Source organism: Eschscholzia californica, unplaced genomic scaffold (genome assembly GCF_041429995.1).
Source record: "Eschscholzia californica isolate CP2 unplaced genomic scaffold, dmEscCali1.0.p SCAF_3, whole genome shotgun sequence".
Lineage (NCBI taxonomy): Eukaryota > Viridiplantae > Streptophyta > Magnoliopsida > Ranunculales > Papaveraceae > Eschscholzia > Eschscholzia californica.
Window position 1 is genome coordinate 11,500,251 of NW_028238420.1, and position 20,888 is coordinate 11,521,138.

A 20,888-nucleotide genomic window follows, 5' to 3' on the forward strand; every position below is an offset into this window, starting at 1 on the left:
GAGCTTTTCAGAGTTCTTCTCGGCAATGCGACTGTCCTCTTCGATTCGAAGCTTTAGGATGAGTTCTTCAAGACTCATATCCTTATGCTTATGGCAGAGATAATTTTTGAAGTCTTTCCACCCTGTGGGTAATTTTTCAATCAGAGCTCGGACCTGGAAAGGTTCATTCGTTGTCATGTTCTCTGCATGTAGTTCTTGTAGGAGACTCTACAGTTCTTGGACTTGGGTCATAACTGGTTTTGAATCAGTCATCTTGTAGTCCAAGAATCGTCCTACGAAAAACTTTTTGACACCCTCCTTTTTAGTTTTATACTTATTGATAAGGGTGTCCCATAGTTGTTTAGACGTTTCTATAACCGCATATAGATTATAGAGTCCGTTGTCTAAACTGTTCAGGATATAATTCTTACACAAGAAGTCGTCTTGTTTCCATGCATCTATTCCAGCAGTACGTTGCGCCTCATCCTCTATTTCTGCATGGGTGGGCCTCTCTTCGGTTAAGTATTTAACCAGACCCAATGTCGTTAGGTAGAACATCATCTTCAACTTCCATCGGTTGAAGTCAGTTCCTTTGTACTTTTCTGGTTTTTCCCCATTCGTGGTGTTAGACGGAATAACTCGTAGAGTGGTTCTTGTTCTTGCCATTTCTGAAACACACAAAAAATAAACCAAATCAATTTCTTATAACCAGAGAAATAATCGTAATAAAATGTCTTAAGATTGTTGTTCCTCTGGTTATCAATCGATAAGTTGATTTCTCTCTGTCTTGTCTGGATTAAGACAGGGTTCCCTTTCTCTAATTTGTTGAGAGATAGACTGTAAGCGAATAATGATTTAACAGTATTCCTTCTCTCGGATTAACCGAGTTAATGTAGTCGAGGCGAGAATAAATTCTCTTTCCTTAAGACATTTTACACCCCCGTAACAGTACCAAACGTTAGGGTGTATGCCTTCGGGATACAACGACTTTCCTTTCAGAATTTTAAGATGGTACTTCTATATTCTGAAAGCGGACGAACCTTCATAAGTATTATGAGCTCTTGGACTTATGCGGATGATCTTCTAGACGCCTTAAAAATTCACTCGAAACTTCTTTCTTCCTTTTTCTAGATATACTAGAATTACTTCCCAATAAGTATTCCGACACACAATATATTAATTGTTAGAAGAGAATGAATATTGGAATGGTTTTGGGTTGTTTATATAGGAGTTGAATGGGTGCATAGTGTCTTTTGGGGTTAAAGAACACAACTGTTCGGAACCAGGGACTTAACTGAATATTAGAGGCGCAGCATCCTGGGACGTTAGATCTGGCTTAAACCCGCGGATAGAACGCCATCCGTTAGAATGAAATTGAAATCCCAACACTGTCCCGACGCGGAAGTGACGCGCGGCGTTGGATTTCGTTGATCCAACGCGCATGGAGAAATCCCACTACTGTCCCGCTCATTTTTAGGCGCGAGCCGTCCAGATCTGGACGTGCTCGCTTCGCTCAAATGGTCTCCAATTCGACTTATCCCTTTTGACGTTTTAGTCCCTAACTAAATCGATTTTCGTTCAAACTTTAAACTTGAATTTATCATTCATCCGGAATCGGATTTGAGTGATTTTTTTGCTCTAAATTGAAGAGCTCGACGAGACGAACATAATGGAGCGTTTCGTTTCCGAGTTTGACGAGTTGGGTCAAGCCAAAATTGGCTCCGATTCCAACAAAATTATCCCCTCTTTCTACTAACCGGGAAGATCTTCATACAACTCATCTCTTTCCCTTTCTCATCTGTTTCCAAAATCCCTTCAATCTTCTAAAATCTACTCGGTTTCCTTTTGGGTTTGAAGAATCATAGAAGAGAAGAAAGAAAATCTCTTTCTCTCTCTAAAGATATACTTAAATTAGGGTTAGTAGTTCCAAAATAATTGGGGATACGAATAACCGTGGGCCACCCCTGATTGCTGGAAAGCTGGCCACCGAAAGGACAAGGTACTTCACAAGCTACTGAAGAAGTTGAGACGTGGTAGAATGATCGTTGGATATAGTTGATACACACGTGTACATGGACGATTGTTGAACTCAAGCGGGGGCATTGAAGGTCAGTTGCGCACAATGTAGCGGATAAGTCTTCTTCTCTGTCCCAAATGTGTACCACATGCGCCCAACAATGTACCGAAGATTTTCCTTGGACCACCCGATCTGCGCCACGTGTCTATGATTGATTAAGTCAACCCTGATTTTGACTCATACTTTGACTAGCTCTAATCTCCTCATCCGACCTCCGATCGGGCTTCGTTTTTCGCCATTAGGATCGTCTTGGAGTCTAGTTTTATCCGAGCAACAACATTGACCAATTCATCAAACTACCATAACCTCCAAATGTTCAAAGTGCCCCTATGTGTGTTTTTCTCCCGATTTTATTTGTTTTTCGTGCTCAACTGTTTAGAAGACACCTAGACAAGAGAAACAAATAATTCATGAGAGTAACGGCTCGAAATAGGCTAACTAACCCAAGTTAAGAGATCCAGATGGGACATTTTCATGTCTTATTAATAACCACACATCAAATACAAATTATGAAACAAGTTCGTAAATTATGTGTTATTTATGACGAGGAAACCATCATTTGTCATGTATACAATGTAATTTATCCAATGGTTCACATTATTTATACCAGAACTTAATGTCTTTTACACAGGTACACTGCAGTATCTTCTCAACTATCTGAGGCATTCAACAAACAGCAGTTACACGCTTTAAATCATTCTTGACAAACGAACTGAATCTTCTCTGATGGAAATCGAAACAACTGACCAACTTCATTAAATATTTTATCCCAACCATCAGATTTTAGTTTCGTAGTCTTACTTAGGTTGGATGATTCGGTAGGAAATTCCACCAGTAACAGCAAAACTACAAAAAGAAAAACATATACATTAGTCAACAAAACATATAATTTACTACAAATGACATGTATAACACAGTAAATTATGTATAATGTTTTATAAAATTCATCATGCGTTAGAGACAACAGAACTTTAGTTTGACTAACAAGGTTACTGTTATGTAAAAAAAATATATGTAAAAAAAATATATGTAAAGTTTAATAAATTACATATAGGTTTTGGAACATTACACACTGTTTACCTTCTGTTACAATAAAATTGTACGAAATCTTCACTAGTTCAAATGTATAAAGCGCAATAAACTACATATAATTGTTTAAACAATACACATTGTTTACATTCTGTTACAATAACATTGTACGGAATGTTCGCTGGTTAAAATGTGTTATGTTCAATAAAGTACACATAATTTCGTATAAATTACACATTGTTTACATTCTGTTAAAAAAACGTACGGAATCTTCTCTGGATCAGAAATGGTACGGCAACCGGATATGATATCAAGAAATGTTCTAAACATCAAGATCTGTAACCTAAATCTAATGAAAAATAAAATAATACATGGATACAAACATAGCATAATCGAAGATAATGAATTAGTAAACAAGGATTTAACATTAACATCATAAATCGGTTATGAAGATCTTAGAGAAAGAAAATCATGAATAATGATGAATATTTAAGAAGACGATATAGAGATGAAATCGATTATAATGAAAATTATAAATATCTTTAAAGATGATGATGAAAAACATTAAAAAGAACAATTAAACTTGTTACTTAAACCTCATAAACAACTGTTGATATTAACAATAGTACGAACCTGAATCTTTGATGATGTAAATTAAAATAAACGATGGAGTTATCAGCTGGTCTAATGAAGATGAAGCAGATTTTGAGACTCAATAATGGAGGCTGAAAAGAAGATTCGGTTTTTGAGAGAGAAAATTAATAATTTTCGTTTTGGAGAAGAATGAAGATAATGTTTCTGTTAATATGATCGTGATTGGAGAGAGAAGGCGGGAGATAAGAATAGAAAACAGATATTTGGGGATTTTGAAGGAAAAGAAGGTTTTGTTTATATAGAAGGTTAAATTACGTATTATGGTTTAATATGAATCCTAGAGATTTGTGTTTTCTCTAGAGATGGATACAAATGGACTATATTTCCATTTATGTTAATATTTTGGTTTATAAACCCATTTTAGGATTAGAGAGGATTAAAAGTGTGTTTAAGGGTAGATTTTTGGACCATAAGCCCAAAAATTCATAAAACAATAAACGTTTATAACACAATACGAATTTATAAATCTTAATCAAAAGGAATTCGAAAATGAGAGGGAAAGAATACCACTAGTTCCATTTCATAAGCATGTGACTCTAGAATAAAATCTTCTTCTTGGACTAGACCATTCACCAACAATTTCAATTTCGAACTTGTATGAGAATTATGTGTTTGTATAATGCTCACTATTAAATACTAAACTGTGAACATGTATAGGTACCCTTTGACCAAGCAGTGAGCAATTGTGAATTAGAAATTCTGCAACTTCGAACTGCACCTTCAGTTAAATGCTCTGTCACTAACCTCACAATGAAAGAGTAGGAATGTCATTTTGACAAAAATGATACCCTTCTTCTTCTTTTTTTTGACAAAAATGATACCCTTCAGTTGTCAAAATGATCAATCACCTTAAGTTAAATGCTCTGTTAAAATGATACCTATTTTTTAACTTACAATGAAAGGAAAAAAGAAAACAAAAAGGAAACTAAACAACAGCCTTAATAAAAGTCGGGGGAGTTCCAAATATACTTTCGTTGATGCTTCCTTCCCCGTTTAGCTAACGCATCCGCGTTTACGTTGATTGATCTTGAAATGTAAGAAAATTTGATGTTAGTAAATTCGCTTTTCAAGTGGAGGATTTCGTCTAAGTGCTTCCTGGATTGCCAAAGAGTGGAGTAGTTTTGATCTTCCAAATAAGAAATAACATTGGGGTTGTCACTCTCTATATGGACGTGGTGAAGCTGAATATCTACGGCCTGTAGGAGAATCGATTTAATTGCTAATTAAACATTCGCATTCTTCCGCATTTTGATATTTGACTGTATCTGCAAGCGCTTATATATTGACTCCGCATCAATGCATCTGATCCCTGCTGGTTCAACTAAGTTAGTGCAGGATGCGTCCGTGTTAATTTTGAGAAATGGTGTCGATGGAGGGCTCCATTGTTGTTGCTTTGGTTCTTTGCCTTTGGTAGTAATCTTCAGTGGGACTGTTGAGGAAGCTTTGATTAATTGAGCGGTCTGAATAGGAGATTGTTTTTTTGTTGAGAAGCATGTTTCACACCTGACTTTCCAAATAAACCACATAATTTTAGCATATAAGTTCATTAGTTCCTCATCTAGATCCTTCCAAAGAAGGATCTATTGTTTAAGCGAGGTGAGATGTTCCGTCCTGACATGAGAATAAAATCATATAGCTTTGGCATAGTGACGATGCAGTAGCGAATGCTCGATCGTTTCATTAGCATTACAGTTAATACAAGTAAAGACCTTCCCAATAAACTTACCTATTTTATCTTTCACAGGTAGACTGTTGGTACAACATTTCTATACGAAAAGTTTAATTCTCGACATCGTATTCATGTTCCAAATGTAGTTCCATTCTGGTAATTTATTATTTGAATCATACTTGTTGGTTCTGAGATAATTGTACATAAATTTAATGGTATAATTACCTGATTTACTTAGAAGTCATCTGGCTTTATCATCAGCATCCATCTACAATAAGTCATTGTGCTTGTGCCAACTTAAAAGGGCAGAAATATAATAAAAATGTAAAAACAAAAATCTCATTTTAATAACATAATAGCAGAAATGTCATTTGGTATAATAGGAGGTAAAAGTGCACGTTAGAGTAACTCATTTGGATAACATGAGGACAAAAGCGTCATATTGGCAACATAAGAGCAACAATGCCATTTACCAATATAAGTGAAAAAAGTAATTTTGAAAAATAAGAGTAAAAATATCATTTGGACAACACACAAGGTAACTGAGAGATCATAATTAGAACCGATATTAAAATTCCTAACAAGTTATTATCATTTTCGTGAAAGTTAATTGTCAACAAAATAACGAGATTATATAATTTCACGAAATAACAAATGACAACCAAATAAAAAGAAATTTACTGAATATATTTCACGAAAGACTTTCCACTGTTAATCTTTATTTCCACGGAATTATTTATTTAATATCAAATGTAACCTAAGAAATATGGGATAATGGTGTAAGTTGTTTAGCTCTTACTCCCCTCTATTCATAATCATAAGTTGTATAACAATAAAATCTTAAAGGTATACAACTTAGGAAAGAGATAAACACGAGAAAACATAAAAATTAGAAGTAAGAATGTATTAGGAAATAATACACTCCTACTCGGATCACTGGCCGGATGGATGGCCAAGATTGACCTTGTGATTTTCGGCCTAGTGGGACAAAGTCCCACCACTATCATTACTACACTCTTAAAAATTGAACGTCAGTTTAGATCGTAGTTAAGTTCACTTTGGGCAAATCTTTTGAAATCGCAACTAAATAAGCTCCCTGTGAGAAGATCCTCCAATTGATCATGAGACGGGATATATCAAACTTGAAGACTATCTGCAACCTTTTCGCAAAGAAAGTGATAATCAAGTGCAATATCCTTAGAACAACCCTGGAGAACCATATTGACAATCATCAAAATAGACCTTTTATTATCACATAGAATTTAGAAGGAAAACTGAGACCCAAGTATAGTAAAACAAAAGAAATCCATGTAGTATCAGCTAGAGGCAAATGCTCATTATTTAACTTCAGTACTAGAACGAGAGGCTGTGAGTTGTTAGTTAGCGATCCAAGCAATAAGGTTAGAGCATAAAAATTTAGAGAACCTTTAGTAGAACGTCTCGTGTCAGGGCAACCTGCCCAATCGACATCTAAGTTCATATGAAACAGTTTCAACAAAAAAAAGTTCATGTGAAACACTATAATAAAATATGAAATACATAATACATTATGTACTTTTTTATTCTTTTTTGTTAAAGGTAATACGTTATGTACTTGAAATGGCATTTTGTGTTTTCATGGTTTGCGGATCTCCAATTAGTTTGATATTTTTGCCACTCTGTTCCCGCCTCTGGTCCCCTGCCAAAGCAACCGCCTTTCCCCTATCCTTTATCGGCGCATAAATTTACAATTAGTAAAAATTGAAATTGTATATTAAACTTTTAGACAGGTCGCCTTGGGCCGTGTTTCTACTCTCACAATATATGGATAAAATGCAGCTTGACAAAAAAAACATAATTTTCAGGATAATGAAAAAGACAGTAATAATCAACAAACTATTACAGTAAGAAAACTTCTAATTTTTGTACGTATGTCATTATTTAAACACGGTCCAGCCTAAAAGCCTCTTTGGCTTAACCAACTCAAGTATTTAGTAATTTAAAAGGCCAAATGAAATTGAAGTGGTGTATGGACATACATAATAGGGGCATATATATATATTTTGTATATAGAGTATAGTATAAAGTGTCCATGATTTTGCTGATCTTCTAAGTTGTCAAGTCAACCACACTCACATCTGCCTTATCCCTAAAACCAAAACTCCCCAGTCGATTGCCGATTATCGTCCCATTAGTCTTCTTAACACCACTTACAAAATCATTACTAAGATTCTGGCGAACCGCCTCAAACTAGTTCTTCCTAATATCATTTCCTCGTTTCAAGCGGCTTATGTTCCTGGTAGGCAGATCACGGACAACATTATCATTAGCCAAGAAGTGGTTTATTCGTTCAAACTCTGTAAGGGCTCAAAAAGCTTCTTTGCTCTCAAACTTGATATGTCTAAAGCTTTCGACCGAGTTGAATGGTCTTTCCTTACTACCATCATGAGGAGTATGGGCTTCGACTCAAAGTGGATTAGTCTTGTCCACACTTGTCTCTCCACTTCGACCATGGTTGTCCTGATTAATGGTCGTCCGGGTCCTACCTTTAATGTCAGCAGAGGAATTCGGCAAGGCGATCCCCTCTCCCCATTCTTATTCACCCTTGCCATGGAAGGATTGAGTCGTCTTCTGGAAACGAATAGACGGAACAAGCCTTTTCAAGGTTTTCCTATCCCTGGCACAAACATCAATCTCAAACATCTTCTCTTCGCGGACGATTGTATTATCTTTGGTCAGAACTCTTTGGTCAACATCTCCTCGCTGCAGAGCATTCTTGATATCTTTTGTCGGGCATCGGGGCAGATGATTAATTACAATAAGTCTACGATCTTTTTTTCCAAAAACACCCACCCGAAATCCAAACGAATGATCATTCGTAACTTTAAAGTGCATCAATCCTCCAATCTCGACAGGTATCTTGGCACTCATCTTTTCATAAATGCCAACAAAAGAAAAGCTTTTTCTGCCCTTACTACTCAAATTCAAAATAAACTTTCTAAATGGCAGTCCTCTTTCCTTTCTCCTGTTGGCCGCTCTGTTGTTATCAACACAATAGCAGCGGCCGTTCCCCGATACCAAATGCAATGTTTTGCCATCCCCAAAGGTATAAGCAATCGCATCGAAGTTCTTCAAAGAGCTTTCTAGTGGGGAAAACTTCGTTCCATCCATACGATAAACTGGTCCACCATCTGTCTCCCTAAGAAATTGGGAGGTCTGGGTTTTCGTTTCCCGTACCTGGACAACCAAGCCTTTCTCAGTAAACTGGTCTGGCGCCTTCTTAGAGATCCCGGTTCCCCATGGGCTGATATTCTCAAAGCTAAGTACTTCACCAAGGATCATAAACATAAAAGTGCTAAGAATCACCACTTGTGGCTCTGGAAATCCCTCTCCAAACAGGTAGATAAAGTGACCAAATTAACCTTTTGGGATATTAATTAATAAAGGCACGAAGATTAGTATCTGGCATGATTACTGGATCCCCAATCACCCACCCCCCATTAGTAACCCCACTAATAGTACTCTCACTGTAGTTTCTCAATTAATTAGTAATAATACGTAGAACTTGACGATCTTAACCCAATGTTTTAATCGTGATATCTGCAATTCTATTTTAAGCATTAATTTACAGGAACAGACGGAGGATATACCCAGATGGTCACTCACAAAATCAGGTAAATACTCTATCAAATCCATGTATTATTATCTTCGTACTGAACACTATCCTTTTGAACAAAAGGAATGGGCCTTCATATGGGATATGCATATACAGCCTAAAATCAAACTATTCCTCTGGAAATGTTGTACTAACAGCCTACCGGTTAGAGAGAAAATTGGTAAATATGTGGGCAATAAATTTAATTGTGAATTTTGTCAGGATGCCGAAACAATGATTCATATCCTCTTACACTGTGATTTGGCTCAGGTGATTTGGTTCCATTTTAATCTCTTTTCTATCAAGATTACTAACCTCTTGGACTGGATTATATCGTGGAAAACTCTTGACGAACAAACTAGCCGTCTTTTTGCTCACATTCTTTGGCAGATTTGGAAAGCAAGATGTGATAAATGCTTCTCCAACAATCAGATAGTATCCATGAAAATCATAGATCAGATCAAATGTATGGCTCATGTTCCACAAATCCACACCATTAACAGAAAGATTGATAGAACTATACCATGGTTGCCACCAGTACCACCGTATAGAAAAATCAATGTCGATGCCTCTTTTCTAAATGCACATGAATTAGCAGGGATTGGCTGTATTATGCATGATGACCAAGCAAATTTCCTAGCGGCAATGGCTTGTAATGTTCGAGGACAAAATGCGGAAGAAAGTGAAGGTTGGGCGATCTTGAAAGCTCTCCAGTGGTCCATGAAAAAGAACATTCAGTATATACATATCGAAAGTGACAATAGCAACTTGGTGGAATGGCTCAACAACGAGTCTTCAGAGATATCCTGGCAAACGAGCAAAATCATAGACAAAGTTCATCAGCTAGAAGCACATTTCTCCAAAGTGATCTACTCTCACATTCACAGAGAAGGAAACTACAAAGCAGATCAATTAGCCAAGTGGAGTCGGATACATGTGGGTTCCTGGGTGTGGCTGTCTCTATCTGACCTTCCAGTCTCTTTGTACCAGTGTTGTGCTTAGGTTTCGTCCGTTGCGTCTATTACTTTCTTCTCAACACAAAAAAAAAAAAAAAAGTTGTCAAGGTCTCTCTAGCTGAAGCAATTGACCAGACCACCAGATAACACTCTACTCACTTTTCTTTCTCCTTACTTGACAATTATGCCCTTCTATGCCCATCTTAATTAATTGGGACCTCTTATGGTTTTTGACTCTTTAGAAAATAACAACCCTAGCTAATAAATAACCAAATCTAAAAATTCAAGTCACTCAAATCAAAGAAAATCACAACAATGAATGCTTTATACAAATAACTAAGGTAAACATCTAACTAGTGGTAGGAATTAAAAGAACAAATAACTAAGGTAAACATCTAACTAGTGGTAGGAATTAAGAGAACGGAACTCACTGGTATTAGACTACGGATGTATTTGTTTTCAAAACATATAAATTTTACGTTCATATCGTTCTTTCAAGTTAGAGCAATCCTTATTTCACCTTCTCCTTTGCCTTTTCTCGGTCATATCTGTATTATTAGTTTGACTATTTTGCAAAAATAAAAAACTCATTATCAGCATTTAATATGTTATAGATGATGTGGATCAACCTTCTCGACTGTTAGTGATATTGTTCATTTTGGCATTTTTGGACTTCACGTTTTAAAAGGCCTCTCAACGGGGAAAGGTGTTTAACCTTTTATTAGTAGCACCACAATCCGTCTCACAACTGATGTGAGATTGTTTACAATACACCTTCCCACGACTAAATCACAGTAGAGCGATGTTGATAACGTGTTATAGGATATGGGGACTAGCCTTCTGGACTACTAATGATATTGTTGTGACACTTCTGAGCCTCGTGGTTTCAAGAAGTCTTCTTAGAGAATAGTGTTTAACCTCTTAAGAGGAACACCACATTCCGTTTCATCACCTGTGTGACATTGGTTACAACAAAATACTCAATAGTGACATAATTATTGAAAAATATGGGGTACAGTAGAAAGTCAAAACTATACCAAATGGACTTATCAATACTCAATTTAGAATGCCAGTTAAGGGTAGGGTGAAATATATACGTAGGATAAGAAAAGGGGGTCCATACTAGCATTAATACTTTTTGTATTTATTCATATTGATATGTATTATTCACAGCTCACTACAACTGAGGGTATTTTAATCATTTTAAAGTAAAGGGGGTAGTTTACCATCATCAACACTCAAAAACGTGACTTATCCGTCACATGCTCTCTTTGTATGCATTATATAAACAAGCCATACATGAGTACTGTTAGAGAAAAATCATTCACATATACAGAGAGAGAAAGCAATTTAGCCTTAATTAGCTAGAGAGATAGAGAGATTAGTGTTGGTACAATGGCTTCTATAGTCATACCCATCTCTTCTTCTTTCTATCTGTTTCATCTTCTTCTTGTATTTGTTCTTCTTCTTCTTCTTCTAAATTCTCTAGTTTCAGCTGAATTAGACTTGGATCGTATAGGCCCAAAAGCTAAGGCCCAACAATTAGTGGACCGTGTCGTTCGACTACCCGGTCAACCTCCAGTAAAATTTAGACAATATGCTGGTTATGTAACAGTGGATGAAAGTCATGGGAAGGCTTTGTTTTATTGGTTCTTTGAAGCAATTGATAAACCTAAAGAAAAACCTCTCCTTCTTTGGCTCAATGGAGGTAATTATCATACCTATTATGCTACCTAAAACTTGGTTATGGTTTCTAATTTTATTGTTTAGGTTCGAGTTATAATATTATTAATGACATGGGTTTAAAAACTATTACTAATGAATGAAAAAGAAGTTGAATTTTAAGTAGTTAGAGTTGAGCTTTTTGGTTAGCTTTTTGGTTAACTTTTTGGGAAAAGTTGAGTGTCTTTTGCTTTATTTTTATTTGATAAGATAGGTAACCAATTGAGAATTCTAAAGGTGGCTATTTATCCCAACATTTCGGGTATCTCTAATCTCAATTGTTTTTCGGGTTTGTTCGAAAATTTCTCACAAATAAGTAGGAAACTGAATTATTACAAATTGAAGCTTACAAGTTTGCAAAAGAACATCTTGTGTTTAGGGTACCTCTAGATGTAACCATCATTTTTTTTTTCCTAAGATTATGAGTTATTTGATCAATGCGAGGAAGCTAATGTTTTTTTATCTATTCAAGATAAATTATTGATTAAAATTCAAACGCACCAAGTTGGAATTAGTTCAATTATAAGCAAGAATTGTCATTAAACTTAAAACTTGTTTAGATGACGGTAATTTTAACATATACATTTGTTGTAATCATCGTCTTAATGAAGAACTAAATATTTAGTACTTTAAATGACGTTATATCATAATAGAAAAAAAAATACCTAAGACTAAATTGGTTGTTACACAATAAGTTTAATTTAACCAAAAACTTTTGTACTATATACATTTAATATGAATTTCTCAGAAGAAATTGTGGTTTTGATTCTAAAGAGCCACTTGTGTGATGGATTTTGCAATAATGTTGGAGGGGAATAATAACATCTTTTGGCTTCAACATTGTTTGAGTTAGGTGTCACTCTCCTTTAGTCTTGTAATAATATCATTATTTCTTTGACTATTTACTATTTGTTTGCTCTGCCTAATAGATATTGTTATGTTACATCAAACTTTGATAGTCATTATGTATGTTTGACCAATCTTTGAATTTGAGAAGATAAGACACAACTCTCATTGATCAACTTGATTGATGATTGTATTTGATGTACAATTTTAGTATGTCTTTTCTATTAGATCCATTGAAGAGCCTGTCAATAATGTGCTCTTAATGAAGTCTTTATCAAAAAGATATGTATATATATACATATTTATATCATAGGGCCATATATCTTAATATTTATTTTAATAGGCCGAAGTTAGTTGAACTTTAACTCTTCAATTTTGGTTAAAAATTAAAATATTATCTAAACCATTCAATTAATTAGAAAAATAAGTAATTAACTTGGAGTTAATTTTATCATGTCTATTTCACAATAAAAATGAAATAAATTTAGATTTATAATACATCTTGATAATTTTAAGATTGTCTGATATCAGAGTCTCAAAAGAAAATGTCACCAGATACTTCACTTATCTAGTGGATGAAAAAAGAGTAAGACTACGACAAATAGACAATAATGTTGCAAGTAAGTGCGCTTGGTCCATGGTTGCAAGTAAGTGCCAATGGACCACCCCACGAGAGAAGAAGAATATGGAAAATTTGACATATACAACATAAAACACATTAGAATGCTTAGGTAGAAATTAGAACATCACATCCACTAAAATGAAAATTTGACCCCACTAGCCACTTCCAATCAACACCTTTTGTACACATGATTCTCCTCAAAACCACATGCTTTTTAGGGGTTGTTCCCGTAAAGGGTTTATCTCACCGAAAGGGTTTCTCTCATACAAACATTAAATATTTTTAGGTATGTTGTACCGCGTCACCACGGGTACACTATGCGTTTATACTTACACTTTTGTGTTTTAAGAATTAATTTTATTATTACTGCATAATTATTATGTTAACTATTTTCATGATAAAAAAAAAAGAGTTATTTTCTTTTTGGTCCCCTACTTTATGCCCATCTTCTTTTTTGGCCCCTTATTTTTCATAAATTCAAATTTGGCCCCCTATTTTAAGGTAAATGTCATAACTACCGTCCTATAATATTTTTTCAAAATAAAATTTTCCGGCTGCCGAACTTCAAAGGAGAAAAGAGAGGTGAGGTGGAGAGAGATGTGTGGTGGAGAGAGAGGTGAGATGGTAAGAGATTTTGTAATTAATTTTATTTTGAAAAAATATTATAGGAAGGGTAGTTACGGCATTTACCTTAAAATAGCGGGTCAAATTTGAATTTATGAAAAGTTGGGAGTCAAAAAAGAAACTGATCACAAAGTAGGAGGCTGAGAAGTAGATAACTCTACAAAAATTATAAATAGTCTACAAAAGTAGACTTACTACAAATCTGAATAGTAATCAACTATTATTCATTGAGAGTGAAAATGTCCATTAAGAAGTAAAAACAAAATTTACTCAATAACAAATGTTGTTGGTTTTGTGTAAACATGGAGTGGACTTTAACTTATAACTTCTTATACCATTACTCATGTCAAAACTAAAGAGTTGTATTCTTACTTTTTTGTGAATTTAAAAAGTTTCACTATTTGGGTTTATGGTCATGTTAGATTGGTAAGTAAGGATCTCTTCGTAAAGTAAAAGACATCATATTGTGGTATCCCTCGACTGAAAAAAAAAGACTCCTACCTAAACCCTAAACTCGATCCACAAACAAAGAACTATTTAGACGTATAGTCGGCATGGGTATCATTTAATGAGACAATCACAACGGTTAATAATATTATAAAAGTCAAAGTTCTTATTAGACAATCACCACTCTTGAAGTTCCATCCGAAAATTAAATACTGCACGAGAGGAGAATAAAGAATTAGTGAGGGAATGAAGATATAACTAGTGAATTATTCCCAATTTGGTGGATCTTGATTCACCGTATTAAATTGTGTTGCGTGTTCTATTACCGTTGATTTTCTGTCTGGTTACAATTAATGTTTGACTTTTATTGTAAGATCCGAAGTGATATACTGATTTTGTAGTCGAGTCAACTAGCACATGCACTATACCGTTGTAGCCAAACATCATGCACCTATTTCATGAGATTATAAGCTATATATTTATATGGTTTTTCTACCCTGACATAAGGAGAGAGAACTCGTTTTTATTTTTAACTTAGAGATCAAGACAATCACAAAAGTAGTTGAAAAAACCCTACAAATCGAGACAATAACAAAAGTAAAATCTTTTTTGAGCAAATTTAATCTTTCATAGAATATCTCAACAAATGTCTTAAGTCTATATATAGCTTATAACCTCATGAAATAGGTGCATGATGTTTAGCTACAAGGGTATAGTGCATGTGCTAGTTGAAAGTTTACATACCAAAAGAAACAATTTGGGGCTTTCATATGTACTTTAAGTCTATATATTGCTTGAAATTTTTTATTTTTGGTCTCATGACTATACATATGTTCTTTTGGAAATGGTAAGATTCGAGTTCTAGTGTTTCTAGTAGAGAGATTTACATGTGATCGCTCAACTAAAGTAAATTTCACATAACAATTTATTTGTTTGTTAACAACTATTTGACATGTTGGTTGTATATCTACTCTAAAAATTAAGAGGTCGCGACTCACAGGTTTGATTTAGGGTGAAAGTGAAATTCATCATATATTGACTTGTGACAAAAAGTATAAATAAAGTGAAAGTAGGAATTGACTTTCAAGCCCCATGATGACACTAAGGGCGCTATACAGCCTTTAGGGTCTAAATGTCTTTGGTAATTATCAGATGGTCTTAAGTTGAGATAGTATCTTTGAAATGGTAATTATCATTTAGTGTTGCTAAACGAACTTTTTGCCTCTAAACTCTAAATCTTATGGCAGTCCCTCTGACGAAAAATTCTAGTTTGGCCCATGTATGTCATACCATATAAAACCATAAAATATTATATAACGACCATTTAGTAGTGAACTGCGGCCATGTAACGATCAACGCTGTTAATATTGTAATTATAGAGGTATAGAAAAGGATATCTTTAATGAAGCAAATATGAAATTTCTAAGTCAATTTGTTAACAACTTTGCAGGGCCAGGATGTTCATCAATAGGGTATGGAGAGGCAGAGGAATTGGGGCCCTTCTTAACCCAAAAGGGTACACCAGAGCTCAAATTCAACAAGCACTCATGGAACCAAGGCAAGTTTTTAAAAGTTACCTTTCTTTTTTCTCTAAATTCTTTCGCGTCACGTTCAATCAATTTACAAGGATGAGATAACGGTATCGATGTCGTTAGTTCTTTAATGTTTTATTTACCTATCTTTTCAATGAAATGGTAGGGTGGCAGAATTGCAAATAAATAGGGAGTTTTAATTATATATTGGTCCACGATTCATTGACGATTATGTATTTTTTCCAGCTGCCAATTTGTTATTTTTGGAGTCTCCTGTTGGCGTTGGATTTTCGTATACAAATACAAGCGAAGATATAAAAACACTAGGAGATACTATCGTCGGTAAATATCATATTTATATTTGCAGTATATTTCGTTTTATTTTAAATTGGTTTATAGTATTTAACTACCCAAGTACTTTTATCCATATTCTTAATATATAGCGAAGGATTCGTATCAATTTCTTCTAAATTGGTTTGAAAGGTTCCCACATTACAAGTCCCATGATTTTTACATCTCGGGCGAGAGTTATGCAGGTATAATAATACAGATATCATTTGATTTGATTTTTTTTTTTTGGCAAATGCTTATAACTAAAATTATCAATCTACGTCTTTTTAGGGCATTATGTTCCACAGCTAGCCGAAAGGATCTTCGACGCTAATAAAAATACGTCGAAAAAGAATTTCATAAATTTCAAGGGTTTCATTGTGAGTAGTTTTCTCCTTACATATCTATGGAAATGCCCACTTTGAGAAGTTTTACATGTCAGAATCAACGTTTTATTTTCTTCGGTATGCATTTCAATGCCTTATTGTTTTAAATAAAATTTCATTAATGCAGATCGGTAATGCGTTATTAGATGACGAAACAGATCAGAAAGGAATGATTGAGTATGCTTGGGATCATGCTGTCATGTCGGATGGTTTATATCATAATATCCAGAAGACTTGCAACTTCAGTGCCCCGCCACCTACTGCAGACGATTGTGATACATTACTTAACAAATATTTCGATGTTTATGATATAATAGATATGTACAGTTTGTACTCTCCAAAGTGTTTTAACGGTACAAATAGTAGTAGTGCCACAAGACAGCTTCGAAAAATAAACGGAGTTGCTCCTGCAACATTCTCACAATACGTAAGAAACTTCAGAAAAGTGATCTTTAGTTGGTATAAGTAGATTCCTATGAGTTTTTATTGTGATCACGTGGAGCACGGTGTGACTTTAAACCTAACATGTGTAGACCTAACACTGATACCATGTTAAGTTTATGGTCATGCAACTCAAGATCAATTGTCAGTAAGCAGAGAAAACTTAGATATTATACTTTTAGTTACTAGACCACTCTTTTTTGTATGTGAGACTATCCTTATATTGTAAGTGATCGTCACCCTCCTTACCAGATGGGGTTGATGACACTGATAAACATCGTCTTACTAGTAATGTCGGTTTAAATTTTTCGATTAACTTAATTAACGATTGAAACTTTTAACGGATTGCAGGAAGCATGGCATAAGAAACCAGCGGGTTATGACCCGTGTGTCTCGTCGTATACAGAAACCTACCTGAATCGACCCGACGTTCAGAAAGCTCTTCATGCTAATGTCACCAAGATACCATATCCATGGACTCATTGCAGGTGAGGGTTTTCTTCTTTATGCCAATTCAACTCGGAATCAATAACTCAATGAGTCAACTCAGTGATTGGTTTTGTAATTGTTGAAAAACAGCAATAACATATCATTTTGGAGTGATGCATCTCCCTCTATCCTTCCAATTATGAAAAAACTTGTACAAGGAGGGCTCCGGGTTTGGGTTTATAGGTAAACTCTTTCTTTATCTTATTTAAACAAATTTTATCTTCGTTCGCAAATTAAATATAGGATTTTTTAGTGAGAGATCCAAAAAATGGAGGGTAAATAAGCATTACCCCCAGCCCAAAAAAAAAAATTAGAACCCAGTCCAAATTGTCAGGACAGCTCACAGTTTTCTGGTTTTTATTTTATTTATCCCTCTTTTACCCCTCCACGGGAAAGTTCTGTGTTTTCTGACAATCTGACGGACGACAGCGAAGCAATTAATTCCCCGTACATGACGTCATGTCAGAGAAACATTCAGATTTTCTGAAAATTCAAAAATGGCGCCATTTTTTGACGAAATTTCAGCCAATTTTTTTGGATCCGTCCCATTATATTTTGTTTCAACTCCTTCTTTCTTCTTATTTATACATCCAAAAATCTTCTTCATCATTCTTATTTTGTTTTTCACATTTTATCTTCTTCATCTCTTTCAATCTCTAAAAACATAAATTTTCTTTTCTTTCTCTCTCTAAAAGTTTTATTTTCTTATTTTTGGATGTTCATCATTCTTTTTTGTTTCACATTTTATTTTCTTCATCTCTTTCAATCTCTAAAAACATCAATTTTCTGTTCTTACTCTCTCTAAAAGTTTTATGTTCTCATTTTTGGGTGTTCATCATTCTTATTTTGTTTCACATTTTATCTTCTTCATCTCTTTCAATCTCTAAAAACATTAAAGTTTTCTGTCTTTCTCTCTCTAAAAGTTTTATGTTCTTATTTTTCTTCTTCATCACTCTTATTTGTTTCACATTTTATATTCTTCATCTCTAAAAACATCAAAGTACATAACCAAATGTCCAGTGCACAGAACCATTTCCGGTACGGGAGAAAATTCCCAGTTCAAAAGTGTCCAGTACTAAACCAAATGGCCAGTACATAGAACAATTCACGGTGCACAAGAAAATTCCCCAGTACAAAAATGTCTAGTACATAACCAAATGGCGAGTACAAAGAACAATTCCCGGTACACAAGAAAATTCCCACTACAAAAATTTCTAGTACATAACCAAATGGCTTGTACACAGAACAATTCCCGGTACACAAGAAAATTCCCAGTACAAAAATGTGTAGTACATATCTAAAAAATGACCAGTACACTAAATAGTTCCCGGTACACAAGAAAATTTCTTTATACAAATCAATGAAATACTACCAAAAATGAAGAAATTTGTTGAGATTGCACTACAAAAATACGTCATATTTGTAACGGCTTATTGTAACGGCTATGACGTAAGCCGTTTTAAATAATATAAATATAACGGCTTTATCTGCACCGTTATAAGCATTGACTCTTTTGCAACGGCTTTAGTATGGATAGCCGTTGCAAATGATCTATATAAGTCAGCACCACTTTTTCGAAATAAATCTAATGAAAAAAAGAAATTTGTTGAGATTGGAGAGAGAAATATGTGTGGGAGAAAATAAAAAAGAAATAAGAAATAAATCTGGAAAAAAGAACGAAAATGGCAAGTTGGTAAATTTTGTAATGGCAATTCTGTAAATTCGTGGAAAGTACAAGGTTTAATGTCAGGTGCGTCAGACTATTTTTCAAAAAAATTCGCATTTCCCGGGAATTTTTCGGTGGCAATTTTGTGAATTTATTGAAAGTACACAGTCTGATGGGAGGCGTGTCAGATTATTTGTCAGAAATTTTCGAGTTTCCCGGGAATTTTTCGATGGTCGTTTCGTAAATTTCAAAAAGAAGAAGAGTGTTTCGGAAATTCCACCCCTAGCCTGACTTTTTTGGACCTGCCCCTCATTCTTTATCTGCAGTGGGCCTAATACATATTGTTGGGCTGATTTTGGGCCTTTTGCCCCACCCATATATTAACATTATTATTATTGGTCGTTGTTGCTATGGGCTAACTCAACCCATGTTGTGCTCATTTTCAGCGGAGATGTTGATGGAAGAATTCCAGTAACATCAACAAGATACACGTTAAACAAATTAGGGTTAAATATTGTAAAAGATTGGACACCGTGGTACAGCCATCGCCAGGTATTTACTTCTTCCTATTCTCTTTTGATTCAACAGGGTCCAAAAATAAAATCAAGGAAAATATATGTCCTTAATTTTTAGGTTACTCCAAACCAATTATCTGGTGCCGAATCCGTCTCCTCTTACCCCTTCTTGGACTAAAAGCCGAAATCCGTCTCCTCTTACCCCTTCTTGGACTAAATGCACTGGTCTAAAAACCCAAACAACAGACTTCTTTTGTTGGACCCTTCGTCTAGAAACCCTAACAAAAGGTTTCCCCTTCTTCAGACTAAAACTTTCCCCTTCTTCGACTAAAACCAGTAGTCTAAAAACCCAAACAAAGGACTTCTTTCTTTGGACCCTTCGTCTAGAAACCCAAACAAATTTCTTTTTTTGTTCGACCCCTCGTCTGGAAACCCAAACAAAGGGTTTCTCTTCGTTAGACCCCTCGTCTAGAAACTCAAACAAAGGTTTCCTTCGTTGGACCCTCGTGTAGAAACCAAATAACGGACTTCGTGTCTTGGACCCCTCCCTCGTCTAGAAACCCAAACGAAGAGTTTCCCTTTGTTGGGCCCTCTTCTAGAAACCGAAGAAACGACTTCTTGTCTTGGACACCTCGTCTAGAAACCCAAACAAAGGGCTTCCAAACGAAAGGCTTCCATCGTTGGACCCCTCATACCCCTTGTTGGGCGAAGGACAACTTTACTCTGTTTGAGATTACATTATTTAGCTTCAATTTTAACACATGAACTCTTGTAAAATTTGTTTAGGTGGGTGGGTGGACCATAATGTACAAAGGTTTAACATTTGTGACAATAAGAGGAGCTGGTCATCAAGTTCCAACTTTCAGACCAAAGGAGTCACTTCAGCTCATTAAGAACTTCCTATCCAACAAAAATTTACCAACTTCTCCTTTTTAGCTCCAAATATTTCTATTTGATGTATAAAATAAAGGTTATAAAGTAACTAATTTTTTTTGCTGAACTATAAAGTAACTGATTTAGAATTCTACATTTACAAAAATATTAATCATTCTCAAACACATTGATTTGTTTCTAATTTAGTACCAAAAACTCTGGTTGTAAATTTGAAATTTATCATTGAGAATGCCCTAATTACTTCCTTCTCAGTTTTAAGCTATATATTTTTTTTTATGTTGAGAAGTTCAATAGAAAAGCACTGTTTCTGCTGCAAACACTAAGAATTTTACAACAAGTCGAACCAACTATAATAGCGAATTTGGGTAATGTAGTT

General features: G+C 34.9%; 1 protein-coding gene across 1 annotated transcript; it reads left to right on the forward strand.

The window, feature by feature from the left end:
• The first annotated feature begins 11,234 nt into the window (after positions 1-11,234).
• On the forward strand, positions 11,235-20,756 carry LOC147548402 (serine carboxypeptidase-like 34). Its single transcript, XM_086666424.1, has 10 exons — positions 11,235-11,706; positions 15,710-15,817; positions 16,038-16,133; positions 16,235-16,327; positions 16,413-16,501; positions 16,635-16,934; positions 17,300-17,436; positions 17,528-17,620; positions 19,550-19,655; positions 20,405-20,756. The coding sequence occupies exons 1-10, from the start codon at positions 11,394-11,396 to the stop codon at positions 20,552-20,554; spliced, it is 1,485 nt and encodes a 494-aa protein (XP_086522550.1). The 5' UTR covers positions 11,235-11,393; the 3' UTR covers positions 20,555-20,756.
• The last annotated feature ends 132 nt before the right edge of the window (positions 20,757-20,888 follow it).

Excerpts from the sequence above, each read along its gene's own strand:
- LOC147548402 (XM_086666424.1), top strand. The coding sequence starts at position 11,394 with ATGGCTTCTATAGTCATACCCATCTCTTCTTCTTTCTATCTGTTTCAT. Across the intron at positions 16,328-16,412 it reads CTCGGGCGAGAGTTATGCAG|GGCATTATGTTCCACAGCTA; the intron begins GTATAATAATAC and ends ACGTCTTTTTAG. Across the intron at positions 17,621-19,549 it reads CTCCGGGTTTGGGTTTATAG|CGGAGATGTTGATGGAAGAA; the intron begins GTAAACTCTTTC and ends GCTCATTTTCAG.